The sequence below is a fragment of the Tamandua tetradactyla genome, chromosome 11 (assembly GCF_023851605.1).
Source record: "Tamandua tetradactyla isolate mTamTet1 chromosome 11, mTamTet1.pri, whole genome shotgun sequence".
Classification (NCBI taxonomy): Eukaryota; Metazoa; Chordata; class Mammalia; order Pilosa; family Myrmecophagidae; genus Tamandua; species Tamandua tetradactyla.
Window position 1 is genome coordinate 70904 of NC_135337.1, and position 22072 is coordinate 92975.

Here is a 22072-nt window from a genome sequence, read left to right on the forward strand (position 1 = left end):
AGAAAACATTTGAGTCCCATTACTAAATGTAACCATGAGATGCTCCAGATCTTCCAAATCAATACTCACAGAAATTAAAACTTAAGCAAATTCTTCCAAAATATCAGAAAAGCCCTTGAATTGGTTCACAAATTAGCATATACCATATGACACATTCAAAATATCAGAGTTCTATGAAATATTAGGTTTGACCCTAATCCTCCCATGGTAGGTTATGGTGTCAACTTGGCCAGGTAATGGTGCCTTGTCTTGTTGCTGTGGACTTGAATCATCAACATGTGAAATTTATCTATAGCTAATTGCATCTGCAGTTAGCTAATTGCCTTCAGCAATGAGTAAGTTTAACTTAATTATTTGGAGGCTTAAAAGAGAAAGGTCAGAAAAGAGTTCAAAACAGTACAGTCCAAGCATCTAGGCATACCTCATCTCAGCACTTACAGCTCAGCTCAGATATTTGGAGATGCAGAAAGGAATTTGCTGGGGAAAGCTGTTGGAACCCAAAAGCCAGGAGAGAAGGCCAGCAGACATCACCCTGTGCCTTCCTGTGTAAGAGAGAACCTCAGATGATATAGTTCTCTGAAGAACTATTAAGTTTTTATCTCAATAAATCCTCTTTTATTAAAAACCAACCCATCTCTGGTGCGTTGCATTCTGGCAGCTTTGGCAACTAAAAGACCCCCCCAAACACCAAATAAAGAAATGGCTTCAACAAACCTTTTATCTTCTCATATATTAAATGATCTACTTTTTAAAAGTATTTATTCTGTTTACAATACTTTGAATAGTTTGTTGCAAAACAGAAAGAGCATATCAAAGAATTTCAAAGTTTCATTGGTATTGGAGATGGAATGAGTTTCAAAAATGTTGACCAACCTCTCAAAACTTTCTCAGTTAGCCTAAGAAATGTCACCATGGAGTCCACTAATGTGAAAAGATTTAACAGTTCAGCACTGTCATGCACCAGCTTGATTAGAAGACCAGACACGCGCATGGACAGTCATGAGGTGGCACACAGTCAGGAACAGCAAGAGAGACCTGCACCTGGGACTCTAGGCATTACCCTACCCTCCAGTATCCCGCTGCTTATTTCCTGTCATCATCCATTTTCCCATTTCTACAAATTCATAACAAAGGATGCAGAATTTCTTTATACCGCCTTTAATAATTTAGGGCCATATTTTCCTAACTATAAAAAGTATATTATACGGCACATGGGTGGTTCAGTGGTAGAATGCTTGCCTTCCATGCAGGAGATCCGGGATTGATTCCCAGACCAAAAAACCAAACAAATGACAATAAAAAGAAAGAAAAGTGCATGCAAATCTTTAAATCATTTACAATCTCATAAATAGTCAGTGGTGACCTTCCAAGTGTCCCTCCAGAAGGGAGCAAGAAGTGTTTCTATGAGTGTGCATGTGTGCGTGTGGTATTGTGTGTACAGTCGGGCACACACACAATTTCCTCCCTCCTCGGAAACAATAAACGGAGCTCCCCGGTAGTGAACAGGTGATCAAACTTGGCACTGCCCCTCTGCCCCCAGCCGCCATCCCGTAACAGAGGAGGATGCTGAGGCCAGCAAACTGACCCCCATCAGCCAGATCTGCTCCACAACAAACACTGCAAACCTCAACTTCCTGGGCCCCCATCTCCCCAGCAGGAGTGTGGACCATCCACCATGTCCCCCATGACCCACCAAAGGGCCTGTGTTCCTCTGCCCACCCCCCGCACCAGCCAGCTTGTCTTGGGAGATTCCTGGAAACCCATCAGGTTCCGGGCCTGCAGACTATCCCATGGAAGTCAGACTTGCCAATCCCCACAACGGCCAGAGCCATTTGCTATAATGAATGTCCTCATATATGCATACAATACCCTATGGCTCTGTTTCCATGGGAAACCCATTTAGGCCTCCATTTACTCAGAAATCTGCAGTTTTTCTAACACTGGGGCTTTACGGATGAGAGCCCACATGGGCGCGGGGTGAGGCGCCTCCTTTGAGCTGAGCAGAGGGTGACAGCGGCACCGATCCCAGAGAGCACTGGGCACAGGTAGGTGGGGGCTTCCCTCATTGAGCCGGGGTGTCCAGCCAGACCCCTAACCAGCTGCCAGGCAGCCCACCAGGGTCCGCACCAACTCTGAAGGGGCTCTGAGGGGAGGGCGAGACTGAGGGATGGTGGAGTAGGGCTGGGAATAGGTAGGAAAGGCTGGACCCACTGCGGAGGTAGGAGAAGAACTGTGCGGGGCTGAGCCTTCCCTTTCTAGCTCCCCACCTACCTCCTGAGTCCGGGACCTGGTACCCATCTCGGGATAGTCTGCAGTGGAGGAGGGTCCAGGGCGCGGAGATGGGCCTCAGGGCTATGGAGTAACTGAAACCCTGCATGGGAAATAAAGAGCCGCCAGGATGGGAGCTGAGCTCGCACCCAGAGGGGGGACCACCCGGGAGCAGCAGGAGGGAGCGGCTGTGCCACGCCCCCAGGGTGGGAGGAGACAGCTACTGGCCCCACCCCTCAGTGGCAGTTACAGTGGTCGCGCCCCTCCCCCCAGAGTGGGTGGAGACGACTCTGCAGGCAGCCTTCATTGTGAGCTCACCCTCCAGGCCCCACCCACAATCACCTGGCCCCACCCCCTTTCCCTGTCAATCTTCTCATCGCCCAATAGGCTGGGAGGTTGAGGCGACGCCCACATTCCATGCTGCCTAGCACCTCCCTGGTCCCTCCCTCTCCTGGCTCAGTCTCACATCAGTACAGTAGCTAGTGGATGCAAGTCTGCAGTGGTTGCTGGATTACATGATGTCGCTCCATCGACCCTTTCCCCTGTCCCAGATGTCAGAAGAAGCCGGACGGCAGAAATTGGCCACGCTCAGAAAAAAGTTTTGCGCAATCCCCCTTCCCGAGATGTCAGAAGAAACCCAACAGCAGAAACTGGCCTCAGCCAGAAAAATGTTATGTGACTTTCAGCTGAAAAACAACCTTCCCATTCCACCAAGAGTGAAGAAGAAAGAGAAGGTACAAAAGGGCCCTGAAACATCAACGTCGGGTGGCCACTCGCCTGGGAATGTGCCCAAAGACCGCGCCACTCCTCCTTCACCGGCCGATGACACCACCCCTCCTGGCAGTGTCCATCTCGCCTGTGCCAGTTCCCCTTGTACTACAGGCATGGCATCGCCTAACAACTCTGATGCCAAAAATGGTCCTCTTCCCTTGGAGGAAAACAAGACTACGTCATCTACTGAGAGCCTGCAACAAATTTCACGACCTTTTTTTCATGGGCTCCTGCCTGAGTCCTCACCCAGCATCAACAGGAAGGACCAGATATCCTCAAATGACATGAAGAATCTAGAGAGCCAATACCAAGAGTCATCACTAGCCCTGGATTCCAGCAGTCCTACACATGATCAACTCGCAAAGAAGATACAAGAGTTGAATCAAGAAAAACAGATGCTTTTAAGCAATTGGAGGAAGTCATACAAGAGTTTGAGCAAAACTTCATCAACCAGCAAGGAGCTCTAAGACAACGGCTGCAAGAACACCATCAGACAATTGGGATTCTAGTGTGTGAGAAGGCGCAGTTATACATAGCCCTTATGCACACTCAGCAGGCTCTCATGCAGAAAGAAGGTGAGGCAGAGGATCTTGTAAGTCACTTGCAGTCTGAAAGGCGACGTGTAAGTGAGCTGGAGCACACCCTGTCCGCTGTCTCCACTCAGCAGAAGCAGGTGGACAAGACCAACCAAGAGCTAACCAGAGAACATGACAACCTGAAAGTAGAGTTCTGTAAACAAAGCAAAAGCAATGAGGCCCTGAAGCAACATAACTCAGAACTGGAAGAGAAACTTCGGGTCTTGCTCATGGAGAAGTCAGCCATGCAGCGAGGGATGGAGGAGCTGCACAGGAAGCTGGAGATGAGAGAACCTGCAAAACCATCACTGCTGCAGCCTGGAGATCTTAATGGCAACCAGCAGTCACAGCAGGCCCTGGAGGAGCGGGAACAGCTGCAGTTACACGTGGGGCAGCTGACAGAAACTCTGAAAAATACGCAACAAGACAAAGACACAATTGCCGAGGCCCTGAGAAAAGAGCATGCCATCTGTCAGGAGCAGGGTCAGCAGTTTCAAGAACAGGTGAGAACACCGAGAGAGGAAAAGCTACAGAAATTGGAGGACAATTTAGTTCAACTGAAGAACGAGACAGCTGCACCCCCATCCCAGAAGCCCCCAGCCGGGCCCTCCGAGATGGGGCAACGGCTGCAAGCAGAGGCTAGCCAGCTGCGGAAGACGCTAGAGCACCTAGCAGGGCAGCTGCAGGCCCAGATGAAGGACAATGAGGGCCTAAGTCATCTGAGTCAGGAGCAGGAGGTGAGGCTGCTGCAGTTGGAGCAGGAAGCTGAGCTCTGTGAAGAGCAGGCGGCAGAGCGGAAACACATTCTGAAGACCATGGAGAACAACTGCGGCACCATCACCCGCGCTCTGTCCCAAAACTGCAAACTCACGGAGCAGTTAGATGAATTACAGAATGACTTTATCAGGCTGAGCAACGAAAATATGGAGGTAACCAACGCCCTGCATTCAGTTAAGACAGAGCTGGCCAAGAAGCTGGGAAAGCTGCAGGAAAACCTGGAGGGACTCAGAGAGACACCAGAATTAAAGAGCATGAGGCTCAGGGTTTGCAAGAGCAGCATGACCTGTACCAGAGCCACCTGCAGCAGTATATACTTGCCTGTCAGCAGCTCGTGGCGGCCTATCAGCAGCTAGCCACCGGGAAGGAGATGCTGCAAAAGCATTTAGGGATGCAGACCCAGCAAGTGGCAAAGCTGCCACACGAGGATGTTCAGAGCGAGGCTATGGCTGAAATGATGTGCCAGGAATTCCAGGGGACTCAGGAGTGCCTGGAAGCTGCCAACCAACAGAATCAACAACTGCAGGCCGAGCTGGGCCTTATGAGCGTGCCTGGGGAAGGAAATGTTACAGAGAGTGAGCAAGGAGATAGAGAGGATCAGCACCCAGAGCTGAGCATCCCTGAAGACCCAGACAGTCGAGAGGCCGTGGTGGCATTTTGGAAATCAGCCATAGCTAGTGATGAAGAGCGGGCATGTCTGCGGATGCAGCTGAAGGAGCAGAAGCTACGCTGCCAGCACCTGGCTCGCCAGGTGACCTCATCTCAGCATGAACCAGAGGCGGCCCCTACCACCGGGACCGGTGGGGAAAGTGTATCAGGGGACATTAATCAGGCTCTGCAAGGGGATATGAAGAAGCTGCACCAATGCTTTGCAGAAATTACACAAGAGAAACTAGAATTGATGGACCGGATGGAAGAACTGGAGCATCGCTGCCTCCAGCTATCTGGAGAGATAGATACAACTGTTGAGCGCATCACCCTCTATCAAAATCAGAGGGCAGTAATGAAGGAGCATCACCATGTAAAAGAGGCAAACATTAACCACTCAGCAAATGAGGAAGAAGATATTAAGGTGAAACTGCTTGAGATGCAGATCAACAAAATACATGTTGGTGAGTGCAAAGAATGGCATGGCAACTTTATGGCAGCTACCAAGAGCCCTGCTGATCAGGCAACAACAGCATCCCCAAGCCACCAGGAGCCTGCAGGTGACAACGGCCAGGTCCTTCACAAGGGGAACCTGGCAAATGATGTGGGATCTGCAAAGGGAGAGGTCCTCCAAGGCCAAACTGTTCCAGAGACTCCCACTGCCCAGCAGAAAATACAACTGCTACGTGAGACTCAATACCCTCAAGATCACCGTGGCCTGGGCAATAATCCCTGCTTCCCCTTCTTCTACCGGGCTGAGGTGTATGAAGAAGCAAAGGTTCGGGTTATCTAAGCCTGTCTCTCTGGCTGGCAAAACACCGGGTAGTGGGGCTGGGGGCAAAGCCTCCACTTTTTCCCAAACAATCCCTCCCCACCCCCTTTCCTGCCCCCCTTTCCTACCACCCTTTATCTCTAGAGTAGCAAGGTGGGGCCCCTTAAGGGCTCTTGTGCCTCATAGACCCCTTTCTACCTTAACCAAGATAGGACTATGTTTTAATTTCAGGGCTTTGATTATTTGGTTCTAATAAAAGCTAAAAAAAAAAAAGAAAAGAAAAGAAAAGAAACAAAGGCAAAAAAAATTTTTAAATAAAAAAGCTACACAAATATGTATGTAGAAAAAGGCAGGACATTTGCTTGTAGAAACCTGTTTAGCAAAGTAAGGCCTTTCAATGTCCAGATAGAAATATTATTAAGGTGCAATTCAAGAATTAATGGGGATGAGTTGCAGGCTTCCTTCCACAGTAGGAACACCATAATAATTTTATCTTTCAAGAGTAAACAGGAAGACATGAGCTCATTAACCCTCATGTAAAGAACTACCAATCTGTGATCTTGGAACAAAATGCAAAAATGCAGCAATCCAGACACTCATGCACAGCCCTTAAGGAATACCAAACAGAAAAATATAGAATATTATTATACTTTAAAAATTTTTTAAATAATAGGAATATGTCTTTTGAGAAGCCCAAAATACTGTTATAAAGTAGAGAACAACATTTCTAATACAGATTTAAAAAAAACAAAAAAAAAATTTAAAACACAAAGACAAAAAGTACAAAAAAGTAAAATAAAAAACACAGGCAAAAAAAAAAAAAAAAAAAAGACCCACAGTTTTAATAATTGTAGCTTATTGTGAAGAACTGCCTCTTGAAAGGAGCCAAAGCTCATGGGTGGCCTTCATACCCTCCACCAAGTAGTCTCCTATTCATAGGGACTCACCCACCCCCTGTTTAGAGGGGTAGATTCACTCTTTATTCTGAGGGACTCATATGTCCCCTCTTCAGAGGCACCCGTGGGGACACTGGCACGACTTTATTCAGCTTCCCTATGGGGTAGTATTTACACATTTATGTAGGCAAGGGCATGGGCTGGTGGTGAGATTGATGTGCCCGCAGAGTGTAGATACTGGAACTGTGTGACATTTTCTATATCCTGGAGGCAGGACAGCCCCCTGTATAACAGAGGCTGGGGCTGGCCAATGGAATGTAGTGCTCCATTTAGGGGGATGGGGAAACTTATTTATTGATATATAGAAAAGCACAGAGGAAGGAGGTGGGAATAGGGTCTGTACCCTAGTGATAACAATAACTCGATTTATTGATACATGGGAAAGCACTGAGGAAGGAGGGGGGTAGGGTGTCAGACCCTAGTGACAGCAACAGCTATTTTATCTTAATTCTGAATAAATGCATCCAGCCATCAAAGAAATGCTAAGTGAACATGCAATGGATTTAGTCGCTTAATTTTTTAATATTTTTGCAAATATGCTCCCTTCCCCATCCCTCCATCACACCCTCCCCCAATAATCTGGAATCTGCTATCTCTATGAATTTTCCATTTCTAGTAAACGCTGAGAAGTAACAGAACACTTTTGTCCTTGTGTGTCTTCCTTGCCTCATTGAACATGGTATTTCAAGGTTCTTCCATGTTGCAGCTCATCTCATAGCTTCATCTTTTCTCATGGCCAAACAACATCCTGTTGCGTGTATGTACTCATTTTGTTTATGGGCATTTGTGCTCCACCTTTGGGCTATTGTGAATAATGCTGCCATAAACACTGGTGTTCAAGTGAAAAAAAATAATAAAAGGAACAAATCCTTTGCAGCAGTTTTAAATAAAAGACAGCCTTTATGGTTTGACTTGGGGAGGGCAAAAAATGTCAAAAGTTGTCAGGTTTGAGCACTGTTAAGTAGGAAAATGGGTTATTGTGAAACAATAGTTGGTTCCTTATTTAACCAAAGTGACAACAAAATGTCTTCTAAATTAACAGATGATAAGGTCAACCTAAACCTCAACAACAAATTTTATTCTGATATGGCATAGATTCTTTTTCTTCTAGTCAGAGTACTCAGATGGTTAAAAGCTTTTTATAATCTTTCATTAAGATCAGACCAATAATCTGCATTATTTTAACAAGGAAAACTAAACTCGTTTTTTATGAATACACATAAGGGTTTTTTTTGCAAAAACCCTTCCAAAATATTGCAAACAAGCCTATCAGTTTTTTGGTTAGCATCAACTACAACAAATAGAATTCGCTTTCACAACCTGGTACAACTTGCCTTATTGATTCAGGTCTTGTCTAACACATTGTAACCAGATACTTACGAAACCACACTCCCTTACACGAGCTTCACTTCTAGTCAGCACTGACCACTACAAACAAAATTCACTTCAACAAACTTCCACAACTTTCCATGTTCATCCAGAGTTTGTCCTCCTCATTCTCAAGCACAAAGCCACACCCCTTTCTTTAACAAAGCACATCCTGAATACTTTACATACCCACGTACCTTAAATTACCAAAAAGATCTTCAAAACTGTCTTTAGACATCCTACAAAATGCAACCAGTTTTAAAACTAGCTCATCAAAATATTTTCATTATACACAAAATTACATTTCTTTTTACCATCTTTAACTCATACATATGATGCTCATTTTTTTATACTGGAAGTTAAAACCAATCTCTTTTTTTGTATAATATCTTAAGATTTTGAACAAATCTTCAGAAGCATCAAACTCTGGAAAATATACAATTGTTTTAATTCTTCCAAGAATAAATCCAGGAAAAATTTACATAGGTCTCAAGGACAGTTTTTCTCTTACTGAATGGGAATTTGACAATTAGATCTTATTCAAGTCCCCCAACCCCAAGACTATTTCCATTTTAACAATGATCTTTGTTTACTGAGGTTTACCACTGCAAAAGCATTACTGGAAAAAAATATTGCAATTGGGGAATTCTCTCAGAACATGCCTACTCCACAGCATTTCCTCCATTACCTAACATTTCTAATCACCGGGCCCAGTAAAAAGAATACTTTCTTTTTCCCTCATGCAAAAACATTTTTTAATTTGTGCATTTAGTCACTATCATTGTCCACTCTAAGCATTTCTACATTATACCATCCCAGTGTTTATCATCTATCTTTCCTTCTGGTTTCCTATGTGCCCCCAGCCCTCCTCCATCATTCTCATATTCAGCTTCATTCAGCACACTTATGTTATTGTGACACAATCAGGTAGTGCTGTGCTATCCATTTCTGAATTTTTACAATCAATCATTCTGTTGCACGATCTGCACTCCTTCAGCTCCAACTACCCAATCTCTACCCTATTTCTATTTCCTGATAATCTCTGTTCTTAACTGAAATTCCCCAAGTTCACTCATTAACATTAGTTCCTATCAGTGAGACCACACACTATTCATCCTTCTGTTTCTGGCTAATCTCACTCAGTGTAACATCCTCAAGGTCCATCCATGCTCTTCCACGCTTCATCACTTCATCATGTCTTACAGTTGCATATAATTCCATCATATGTATGTACAGCCTGTTTAGCCACTCATCTGTTGATGGACTTTTCAGCTGTTTCCGGCTCTTGACCATCCTAAATAATGGTGTTATATACTTTAGTGTGCAAATCTCCATTTGTGTCCTTGCCCTCATATCCTCTGAGCAGATACCTAGCAATGGGATTGCTGGATCATATGGCAATTCTATACTTAGCTTCTTAAGGAACCGCCAAACTGCCTTCCACAGCAGTTGAACCATTTTACATTCCACCAAGAGTGGAGTAGTGTGCCTCTTTCTTCACATCCTCTCCACTATTTGTCATTTATTGTTCTTTTGATAATATCCATTCTGGTGGGTGTGAGATATCTCATTGTGGTTTTGATTTGCACTTCCCTAATAGGGAAATTGAGCATCTTTTCAGGTGCCTTTTAGCCATTTGCATTTCCTCGTCTGAGAAGTGTCTGTTCATGTCTTTTGCCCATTTTGTAATGGAGTTGTCTTTTTGTTGTTGAGTTGAACAATATCTTTATATAATAGATCCTGGATACTAGAACCTTATCTGATATGTCATTTCCAAATATTGTCTCCCATTGCGGTGGCCGCCTCTTTGCTTTCTTGACAAAGTTCTTTGATGCACAAAAGTGTTTAATTTTGAGCAGTTCCCATTTCTTCCTTTCTTTCTTCAATGCTCATGCTTTGGGTATAAGATCTAGGAATCCACACCTTATTACAAGCTTTATAAGATATTACCGTACATTTTTTTCTAAAGGTTCTTCTAAAAGTTGAAAGGATGCCCGGGGAAACCCCCGCCCGCATAAAGGCTCCTCCAACAAGAGCTCAGGGACAGGGGGCTGGGCTTGAGATCACAGCATCCAGGGGATAAGCCAGCACTGTAGTGTGGTGTGGTTCGAGTCCCATCTGTCACAACAGATCCTATTTCTCAGGTCAGGCAGGGGTACCCTGGCACCTGACCCAGGTGAGAAGGTCCAGAGGTCAGCACAAGCGGCTGCTCCCAGACAACCCACTTCCATGGGCAGGGCTGTTCCACTGCACTAACAGCAACCCTCACTTCCCCAAAGCCCCTCCGTCGCCATCCCCCCAGGTAACCCCTCTGTCACCATCTCCCAAAGACCCTCCCACTGTCTCCATCTCCTCAAGGCTCCCCTCTGTGTCCATCCCCCCAGTGCCACTCTATCTCCACAGGGCTTGCCTCTCTCATCGCCTTTTGCAACTGCACTCGGTTCCTTCTGCCCTGCACATCCTGGGGTTCTGACCTCGGCCTGGGGAATGACGGACTTTCCCAGGGGTGACAGTCTCGCCCTGTGGTGATGGCCTCATCCTGGGGTTGATGGCCTCGTCCTGGGGGTGATGGCCTTGTCCAGGGGGCGACGGCTTCGTCCTGGCGGTCACGGCCTCAGCCTGGGGGTGACGGCCACTGCCTGGGGGTGACGACCTCAGACTGGGGTTCTAGTCTTGTCCTATGGGTCACAGCCTCATCATGTAGGTGAAGGCCTCATCCTCGGGTTGACAATCTTATCCCTGGGTGTAGGCTTCACCCTGGGGGTGATGGCTTCATCCTGGGGGTGATGGCTTCATCCTGGGAGTAATGGCCTTGTCCTGGGTGTGACAGCCTCATCCTGGGGGTGACAACCTCACCCTTGGGTGTTGGCCTCATCCTGGGGCTGATGGCCTCATCCTGGGGATGACAGCTTCATCCTAGGGTATTGCCCTTGTCCTGGGACTGATGGCCTCAGCCTGGGGTGATGGCCTGGTCCCAGGGGTGGCAGCCTCATCCTGCAATTCTGGCCTCATCGTGGGGGTGACAGCCTTGTCCTCGGGTGATGGCCTGATCCTGGGAGTGATGACCTCAGCCTGTAGTTCTTGTCTGGTCCTGCAGTGATGGCCTCATCCTGGGGCTGATGGACTCATCCTAGGGGTGATCACCTCATCCTGGGGGTGATAGCCTCATCCTGGGGTTGACAGCCATAGCCTGGGGTTCTGGCTTCATCCTATGGGTCAGAGCCTCATCACGGGGGTGAAGGCCTCGTCCTGTGGTTGACAATCTCATCCTTGGGTGTCGGCTTCATCTGGGGGTGATGGATTCATCCTGGGGGTAACAGCCTTGTCCTGGGGGCAATGGCCTTGTCCTGGGAGAGATGGCCTCATCCTGGAGGTGACAACCTTATCCTTGGGTGTCGGCCTCATCCTGGGGCTGATGGCCTTGTCCTGGGAATGACAGCCTCATCCCCGGGTGTTGGTCTCCTCCTAGGACTGATGGCCTCATCCTGGAATGATAGCCTGGTCCTGGGGGTGACAGCCTCATCCTGCAATTCTGGCCTCATTCTGGGGGTGACAGCCTCGTCCTTGGGTGATGGTCCCATCCTGGGGTGATGGCCTCATCCTGAGGTGACTGCACTGTCCTCGGGTGAAGGCCTCACCCTGTGGTTCTGGCCTTCTCCTGGGCCTCCTCCTGAACTTGCTGACTCCCCATCTCATCCATGTTGGTAATTATCACTCACTCACATGGCAAACTTCCAGACCTTCTCCATGAAGGGGCACTGGGCAAGGGTAGACATGGGAAGGCAGGGCCACAGGAAGGCATGGGGGACAGGGCAGAGTCAAGGCTGTGGAACAGGATCAAGAGACTGGCACTCAAGGACCAGGCGGGCAGAAAGCAGGGGCTAGGAGGTGGCTGCTGGCCCCGTGGGATAGGAGGAGTCATTGGCCCTGATGGATGAGGGAGGAAGGTTGCAGGGCATGAGGCTTAACTCCAAAGGTGAGTTGCAGGAAGCTGAAGGATTATGGCATCTGCGTTTCAGAGACAAGCTAAGGACACAGCAATGGCCACACAGTGGCCTCGGGGCAGCCCCAGAGCCCAGGCCGAGCTGATGGTACATGGAAGTGCCCTCACACACAGGAGCTCAAGGGGAGGATGTGCAGAGGCGGGATGTGGACACTGTCTTGTGGCCAGTGTCTCATGGGCAGTGTCTTGGCCTCATGCTGCTCACTCATCTACAGCAGGGAGCCAAAGTCAGGGACCCAATTGTGGAGCCATCCCAGATCCTGGGGGGCTCATTCGAAGCGATGCCAGAAAACACAAACACTCTTTCCTCTCTTGTCCAGCTTTCTTCCCAGTGACCAAGTTTTACAGAAAAGCAAAGGGTTCTAAAATGCAAGAGGGGGTTGCTCTGGTTTCCTTACAGAAGCAGCTTGCTGAAGGCTGCTCTGAACAAAAAACCACCTTAGGATGGAGACTCTGGACTGAAGAATGCCGCGGAGTCCAGGTGTCCTGAAGCTGCCCGGCACAGGTCCCTTCCTGCCAGGGCCGTAGGGCAGCGCGGGGGTCTCCTGGAGGTCCACTCCCCCTCTGCTGGAGAGCCCCAGGGCCCGTCCCTTCTCAGGCCACCTGCCGGATGCCTAAATGTCAAGCCCAACAAAGGAGCAGGAGAGGATACCGAGCACTGCCACCACACTTCCCGGTGAGTTCCTGCCACTTCTCACCGGAATCACTCCCTTGTCTCCAGACAGGCCTATCCTCCAGAAAGGGCATTCGGGTCCCAGGAACACCCAAGGCCTGCGCACAGGCTCACCCACACCCAGCCAGCTGCACCAGCATTAGGCCCTCAGGGTGGGGCGCAGTGGTGTGTGGCTTCCAGGGTGAAGCTGGCAGGAAGAAGAAGCACCTGACTCTGCCAGCATTCCCCAGGATGCTGAACCCCACGACCAAAAGAACCACCAGCAGCGCGGCACCAGCGGGGAAAGGCAGCAAGACGCGGAGAAGCGGGCGGTGAAAGTGAAAGGGCTTCCAGAATGCGGCACCTTCCACCGGGGCCTGTGGAAGGGTGGTGTCGCTGCCTGCTACCACAGCTGTCCGCAGGGGCCGTCCTGCCCCATGCTGGTCCAGAACTGGGTGGAGGGAGCAGGCAAGCATTCCGGAGCCTTTCCTGACACTTCCCCAGGGAAGGTCGCCAGCTGTGCCCTCCCCAGGGCTCTGTCCAAGGCCTGGCCGCTCCTCTGGTGCCACCAGGGCCTCAGAGCCAGTGCACTCGGCTACAGCTGGCCCTTGATGTGGAACCTGCCCTCACTCAAAATGACAGAAAGCAGGGAGATGAGAGAGCTGCACCGCCTGGCAGGCTCTGTCCACACAGCCAGAGGACCCCTGCCGGCCCACCAGGCACGGAAGAACCCCGTGGCCTCCTCCGTCACCTCAGCCCTCATGCCCAGTCTCGTTGGGATCCTCAAGCTGGCCCCCCTCCCCCTCCCCGACTACTGGCCCCTGGGCATCAGCACCACCATGCAGCAGAAATTCACCCTGCTGTGCCCAACTCAGCCTCCACCCTCGACCCTCCAAGACACCTCCCAAGGCCAGCCAGAGAGTCCTGCCATGCGCCTGTGGGTGCACTGCCTCACATGGCCCTGGCTGTTGCAGGTGTGCCCCACACTCATCCGCGGCCTTGCTGTCCTCCCCCCTCCACAGCCTCCCCCGAGCCATGCCTGCCTCGGCCCCAGGACATGACGGCGTGAGAGAGCTGACCAGACACTCCACACCCAGCCCCATGCCCTGTCCACTCTGTCCTGTGCCCCTGGATGGGGTCACATCCCCACCCCGGCCAGTCACCCCAGTTCTACTGAGGCCACGTTGGCCCCCACCACCCCTCATGCCTCCACCCACACGCCAAGGCGAGGCCGACAGGGCATGATCCCCAAGGCAGCCTCTGGGCATCTGGGGTATGTGCAAGCGGGGAGAAGAAACAGCCTCCAGGGACTCGCTCCATCTGCTGCCCAGAAGCAGGGACCTCGCCTCATCGTGGAAGAGGACTGCTCAGGAACAGCACGGGGCATGGGGTACATGAGGTCGGGAAATGCCAGGACAACATCTAGTTCTGAACCCGGGCTCTCAGGGACCCACAAAAAGTCTGACCTGCCTCCCCCTCAAATCTCGACCCCTGAGCCCATGAGTGTGTGGAGGATTTGACCACAGGCCGCTGTACTCGACTAGACAGGGGCCGGGGTCTCCACCTGGGGTCACTGCTGCATGAATCTTTCTCCCCTGGAGAACACCCCCAAGCATGGACATCCCCAAGCATACATGCTGACAGCTGGGACATAAACCCAGCATCTACACCGGCCTCTCTGCGTGGTGTCCCCACCGGCACTTCCAGGTGGTGTCTACACCTGCGTTCTGCGGGCCTCACAGCCCTGAAGCAACACCACCAGCAGAGGCTGGTCAGGATCAGCAACTGGGGGCCAGCGGCACTGCCCAGAGGAGCGGGAGGCACGAGCAGGCAGCAGCCTGAGAAGCAGCTCACTTGATGAAACTCCCGCAGCCAATTCTTCTGCAGGTTTTCTGTCTGTGAAGAAGAAAAAAGTAAAAGACACTTAGATACAGAAAATGCCTGTCACAGACGCACCTGTGCAAACAGCCTCCACAAGGGGGTACCCCAACCAGGCAATGGGCAGCCCCTGGGCTCTGCACCCCGGAGTGCTGTCCCCCACCTCCCAGACACAGCTCAGGCACCTTGCCTCAGGGGCATACAGTGGGACCCTGGAGGGGACGATGTGTCAGGGCAACTGGGTGGTTAAGAGGCAGTAGGGACACTCGGGGTTCACCATGTGGGCCCTGAGGGAGTCATGACAAGGACCCTAGAGGAGAATGCTGTGGGGACCTGGGGAGGGGTGTCACTGTTAAGCCGGGCAGGCCCATGGTGGGAACCCTGGGAGGGCAGATACCACAGAGACACTGGAACTGAACGCATGGGACCGTGGAGGGTGGACACTGTGGGAACATGGAGGGTGACTATCACGGGGACCTGGGAGTGGATACCATGGGGACATGGGGTGGACTCCATGGGATCCATGGAGGGTGGAGGCCACAGGGACCTTTGATAGGGGCTGTGGGGATGTGAGGTGGATGTGGTAGAGACCTGGGGTGGACACTGGGGAGACCTGGCGTGGATGCATCACCCACCCTCACACCCAGCAGAAGACCCAAAGTCACCCACCCTCATACCCAGGAGAGCACCCAGTCACGCCCCCTCATGCCCAGCCCTGCCCCAGCAGAGAACACATAGTCACCCACCATCATGCTCAGCAGAGCACCCACAGCCACCCACCCTCACACCCAGCAGAGCACCCACAGCCACCCACCCTCACGCCCAGCAGAGCACCCACAGCCACCCACCATCACTCACAGCAGAGCACCCACAGCTACCCACCATCATGCCCAGCAGAGCACCCACAGCCACCCACCCTCACACCCAGCAGAGCACCCACAGCCACCCACCCTCACGCCCAGCAGAGCACCCAAAATCACCCACCCTGAGGCCCAGCAGGACACCCAGAGTCACCCGCTCTCACAGTTCACACTAGGCAGGCTGATTCTAAAGTTGTATGGTACCAAAAACAGTGACTCAAAGTCTAATAAAAGTGTTTAAAAGAATAATGTTTGACTACAATAAAAAATATATACATATATTTGTATAATAAAAAAAAAATAAGTAAAATAAAAAGGCAAAAGACCAAACTAAAGGCATTGCCAACATGTACCATAGATCAGGGGTGTGCTGGCTTAAAAGGATGTATGTCCCGTAGAAAAGCCATGTTTCAATCTAAATCCCATTTCATAAAGGCAGAATAATCCTTATTCAATACTGTTATGTTTGAAACTACATCAGATCATCTCCCTGGAGGTGTGATTTAATCAAGAGTGGTTGTTAAGCTGGATTAGGTGATGACATGTCTCCACCGACTTGGTTGGGTCTTGATTAGTTTCTGAAGTCCTATAAAAGAGGTAACATTTTGGAGAACGAGAGAGATTCAAAGAGAGCCAGAAAAGAACGACATAGCCACGAGAAGCAGACAGCCCACTAGCCAGCGACCCAGGGAGATGAAGAAGGAAAATGCCTCCCAGGGAGCTTCAACAGGAAGTCTGGAGAAGAAGCTAGCAGATGATGCCATGTTCGCCACGTACCATTCCAGATGAGAAAGCTACTTTGTGTTTGCCATGTGCCCTTCCACTTGAGAGAGAAACCCTGAACTTCATCGGCCTTCTGGAAACAAGGTATCTTTCCCTGGATACCTCTGACTGGACATTTCTATAGATTTGTTTTAACTGGGCATTTACTTGGTCTTAGAACTGCAAACTAGCAACTTAATAAATTCTCCTTTTTAAAAGCCATTCTGATGCTGGCATATTGCACTTCGGCAGCTAGCAAGCTAGAACAAGGGGTATGTGAAGAGTGACTAAAAACAAAGGAGAAAAAGGAAGACGCACCTGGGGAAACCTGGTGCCAGACAACCAGCAGCCAGGTGAAAGTGGCAACCTCTTCCTGGGGGAGCAGTTAGGTGGTCCAGCTGACCGAGGCAGGCCAATGTGTGTCCAACTTGGCAGGGATCACGGGAAACAACCCAGAGAAATCCATCATCAGGACACTCGACAAGATGACAGGTCAACACTCTTTAAAGCATCCATGTTAGAAAAAGGCCAAAACTGGTGGGTGGGAGGGGTACAGGCAAAAAGGCTGAAGGGGTGGCCCCGAAGGATGGTATGGGGCCCTGGCACCCCGGCAGCAAGGACAAGTGTGGGCTGAAAGGGTGTCAGGGAGCCGGGGGCCAGATGCCTGCAGATTGGGTGCCTGGACCACCTGCCAGGTGAGTTCCTGCACAGCACAGTACAAGGGGGCAGGCAAAGGCCCAGGGCCCAGACATGAGGGACTCACTGGGGGCTATAAGAAAGTCACTTCCAAACGGCTTCAGGAGGAAAGTAACTGTGTGTACACATGTGCACGCAGTTTGTGTGTGGAGAGAGAGACACACAGACACAGGCAATCAGCAGGGGCAACTGAGAATGAGAGGCAGAAGCCAGGGCTTGAGGGCGACAGAGGGGAGCTTGGTGAAGAAAGAATGATGCTACCACGTTTTTGTGCTTTTCCTTAAGACTGAAATGTTGTAAAATGGAAAATGGAAAAAAACCTGTCCAAGGGTATTTTCTTAAACCAATGCTGTGGTAGTTAGGTTCAGGTGTCAACTTGGCCAGGTGAAGGTGCCTAGTTCTGTGGCTGTGGACATGAGCCAATGGCACATGAAGCTCATCTGCTGCTGATTACATCCGCAGTCAGCTAGGAAGCATGTCTCCTGCAATGAATGATGTTTCATTTAATTAACTGGATGCTTAAAGGAGAGAGCTCAATGTAGCACAGCCCAAGCAGCTCAGCATTCCTCATCTCAGCACTCGCAGCTCAGCCCAGGCCTTTGGAGACACAGAAAGGAATCACCCCAGGGAGAGTTGTTGGAACCTAGAGGCCTGGAGAGAAGGTCAGCAGAGATCACCCTGTGCCTTCTCTGGCGTGCTGCATTCTGGAAGTTTAGCAGACTAGATCAAATGCTTAGGTTTCAAATATTTTATTTCATTTGGTTTCAATAGATTGATCATTATAATTCTAAGGCTTTTAGAAAGTTACACAACCAAGGCAATCCTTAAAGAACAAATTTTACTCTTCAAAGTTGTTACTGTTAAACAAAAAGCAATAAAAATACACAACAAAGCATTTCACTGAAAAAAGCTACAATCCAGAAACATACCATAAACACACCATGGGCCCAGGGCTGCCCAGATGGGGAGGCAGGAATGGGGTAGCAAAACACGCTGAGCCACATCATACGCCACCCAGAGTCAGGTCCCGTGCCGCTAATGACACAAAGGAGAGCAAGAAGACACTAGAATAACATAAAGTAGAGTTTGAAAGAATAAATACAAAAACAACAGATCTCAGAGATAAAAGATCCTTCCGACTAATAAAAATGTCCTAGAGACACACGACAGCAGCTTTGGAGAGGCAGAAGAAAAAGCAAGCTAGAAGAAAGGACCATTGAACTCGAATGCATAAAAGAACAAATGACAAAAAAGATGGAAACACTGGAACTGGATCTCAAGGAAATGAATAGCACAAAGCACGTAAATATAAGAATCACTGTGTCCCAGAAGGAGAATAGTTGAGTAAAGGGCTAGAGGATTAGTTGAGGAGATAATGGGGGAAACACTCCAACCCTTATAAAAGACATAAATACGCAAAGAAAAGAAGCCCAATGAACCACAAATAGGATAAATCCAAATAAGACTACTCCAGGACACATACTACTCAGACTGCCAAATGTTGAAGAGAAGCACAAAGTCCTGAAGGCAGCAAGAGAAAAGCAACTTACCACATACAAGGGAAGGCACATGGGACTGAGTTCAGACTACTCAACAGGGAGCACAGAGGTGAAAAGGCAATGGTGTAATATATTTAAGATCCTGAAAGAGAAAGACTTTCAGCCAAGAATTCTTTATCCAGCTAAGCTGTACTTCAAAAGAGGAGTGGATAAACAGAATGTGGTACATACATATGATGGAATATTATGAAGCAGTTAGATAAAATGATGTCCCAAAACATCTGACAGGGCGGGCCATGGTGCCTCAGTGGCAGAGTTCTCGCCTGCCATGCCGGAGACCTGGGTTTGATTCCTGGTGCCTACCCATGAAAAACTAAAAACAACAACAACAACAACAACAACAAAACATATGACAATGTGGATGAAAAATGAGGACATAATGCTGAGTGAAAGAAGTCAGACACAAAAGGACAGATACCATGTGATTTCATCATTATGAGTCTGATAAAGCCACCAGTGTTTTGGAGAAGTTAGAAGGAAAAATCTGAGATGAGGGCATGGTAGCCCATGACAAACTCTGGGAAATGTCCTGTAGCTGCTTGTTGAAGTGTGCTTTCAAATTACTGCTTTTTGTTTCTTTGCTTTGTATATATATATATGTAACACTTTACAACAAGAGAAGATAAAAAAAAATAACTATAGGCAGCTATAGTAACATCAGATAAAATAAATTCCTGAAATCAAATTTTGAAAATGTTTCTAACAAAGTCACTACTATAGCAAGGTTCATATCTATAGTAACTTTCTACTTGATATTTTGAGAATGTAGTTTTCATTCTTAATCAAATGGTATTTAAGATCATGTATAATATTTAGAATCTAAGAAACGTTGGTATCTGTAGCTATAGATTTTTCCTTCCTTGCTTTAATTTTAAATTGGTTCATGAAACTTACAGTGCAAACACAGGTTTTACAATGATTATTTGGATACTTTATTTAAATATGCCTAAGGTTAAGCTAATTAAGATATTCATTTCTGGCAGTTCTAAGTGTATTGTTCATTTTCTTAAATAAAATTTTTTTAAATGTCTATATCATCTTCATTCTTAAAGGACATTTTTGTGGGATATAATGAATTCTATATTGACTGCCTCCTGTTTGGACAATGAAGAGTCCACTGTCCTTTGGCTTCTGCTGTAGAGTGACCTGCCAGTTTAATTGTGCATTTTGCAGTACTCTTCTTCCCCTGGAAGCTTTTCAGATTTCCTTTGTCTAAGGTTTTCTGCAGCTTTACTATATATTTGGACTGGGTTTTTATATTTTTCAATTTTGTAAATAAAAAATTATGAGTGGTCAATGTTAAAAATGTGAAACATGGAAGCCGCTGATTGGGAAGTCATTTCCATGCTCTAGCTGCAGAGATGCAACATTTAGTTCGTTGCTATATGGGAGTGCAGATTTACTTCCTGGACAGTATGGCTTGGAGTTTGCTCTCTTTACCAGAGTCGTAAGAGTGAAACCATACTACATCAATCCTTTCGTGTCTGGCTTATTTCAGTTAGCATTATTCCCTCTAGGTTCATCCATGCGGTCCATGCTGTCATATGCTCCAGGACCTCATTACATCTGACTGCTGCTTAACAGACCTTCATATGTATATATGACACATTTTATTGATTCACTCTTCTGTTGATGGGCACTTGAGTGTTTCTATCTTTTGGCAATTATGAATAGTGCCACTAGGAACATCAGTGGACAATTTATCTGCTGGGGCTTTGTTGGGCTTCTTGAATTTGTACGTTGAGGTACTTCTTCAGTTTGGAAATTTGTCACTTATTTAATCCACAAAAATGACTCCTCCCACTCTCTGCTGTCCTTTCAAGATTCCAAATACACATATATTAGACCATGGACCTTTTATATCTCTTACTCATCTCCCGCCCTACTCAGGGTGGTTTGGAGTTACGCATCCCAGAGAAACATGTTTTTCAACTTAGTCCATTTCTTGTAAATAGGTCACTTCAGATAAGTGTGGCGCAGGATGGGTCTTAATCCTATTTCCAAGGGCCACATAGGGAAGGTCAGAGGAAGATTAAGCCCTAGGGAACAGCCAGAAGCTGGAACTCAAAAGACTCTAGAAGAGAAAAGAGAAGCCACCACATGCATTACCAGCTGCAACAGCAGGTTCTCGTGTCAACTTGGCCAGGTGATGGCACCCAGGTTTCAGGTCAGGCAAGCACTGGCCTAACGGTTACTGCAAGGTCATTTCACGGCTGGCTGATAAATGAGAAGGCTGGTTTATTAAATCATTAGTCAGCTGACTGCAGCTGTGGCTGATGACACCTATGATCAACTAAGGGCATGTCTCCCACAAAGGAGAAAATCCAACTGGTTAGATGGGATCCAATCATTTAAGAACCTTGAAGGAGGAGAAAGGATTTTCTCTTCTTCAGCCAGCGAGCCTCTCCTGTGGATTTCATTGAGGTCCTTCCTTGCAGTTGGAGCCTGTAGCCTGCCCTATGGTTTTAGGTCTCATGCATTCCCACAGGTGTGTGAGATACTTCTATAAATCTTAAATTTGGAGCTATCTCCTGTTGGTTTTGTTTCTCTAGAGAACCCTGACTACAACACCAGGTGACAGGGACTGCCAGCAGCCAGCCCCGAATGCCACAGTTCTCTGTGAGAGAGCATCACCTTAGTGATGCCTTATTTGGACCTCTCCTGGCCTCAGAACTACGAGCCGATAAACTCCTGCTTCAACCAGCTCACTGCACGGTCTTTGCATTAGCAATGAGGACACTAAAACACCACTCCTTTTTGTCTCTCCATGCTGCATTTAAAATATTTCTTTCAGCCCCATCTGCAGTTCATTAAGTCTACCTTTCGCTCCACCAGTCTCTAGCTAGTGCCTTGGGCAAGCACACAATGTCAGAAAAGCCTCATTCATAAAATGGATTCATTACCTCTAATTCTCCCTCCACGAAGGTCTAAATGTAATAATAAATACAAAACGCAATGTTAAATAAGATCTACTCAGTAAAATGCAGTCCTACACCATTCCTCATATTTGGTTAGTCCCAAATCTCAACCTCTATCAAAAACCTGTCTTCTAAGCTTTAAAACCCACATATTTACTGACTAAACAATCATAGCCATGTTTACATCAACACATCCAAAACTGAACATTCCCTACACTACTTCCACCCTGGCTCACACCTACTTCCTTACTCTGGTCCCTTTCTCAGCATGGTCGGGGCACAGTGGTGATGAAGGCAGCTTCTGGGGTGAGGGCACCAAGTTCAAGTCCCTCACCTGCCTACTCCTGGCTAGAAGACTTTGCTTCTGTTTGCCAATGCTGCCAGAATGCAAGAGGGCAGAAATGGCTTTTATAAATGGGATTTATTAAGTTGTGAGTTTACAGTTCTAAGGCCATAAAAATGTCCAAACTAAGGTATTCACAGGTATATACCTTGACTCAAAAAGGCTGCATCCTCTCCTGGCTTCTGGTTTCAAACAGTTCTCTCAGACCCTGGGGATCCTTCTGGCTTCTGGCCTGTTCAGTATCTCATGAGAAGGCATGTGGTGAC

The 22072-nt window shown here is 48.1% G+C and overlaps 1 protein-coding gene and 1 pseudogene across 10 annotated transcripts in view; one reads left to right on the forward strand and one right to left on the reverse strand.

Annotated features, from left to right (window-relative positions):
- The window catches only part of LOC143649767 (uncharacterized), a 101438-nt gene that overhangs the window by 29434 nt on the left and 49932 nt on the right, over positions 1-22072 (reverse strand). For 6 of the 10 annotated variants that reach the window (XM_077119687.1, XM_077119688.1, XM_077119691.1 and 3 more), the window contains 3 exons: positions 14425-14686; positions 2272-2371; positions 439-542 (listed from right to left, as the gene is read on the reverse strand). In XM_077119687.1, the coding sequence (XP_076975802.1) occupies positions 439-542; positions 2272-2371; positions 14425-14686 (466 nt within the window). Of the gene's footprint in view, positions 1-421; positions 543-2271; positions 2372-14424; positions 14687-22072 lie in introns of all 10 variants that reach the window. The other 4 variants (XR_013159167.1, XR_013159168.1, XM_077119689.1 and 1 more) reach the window with 2 other exon arrangements.
- LOC143649766 (golgin subfamily A member 2 pseudogene) lies at positions 2602-7385 on the forward strand (annotated as a pseudogene).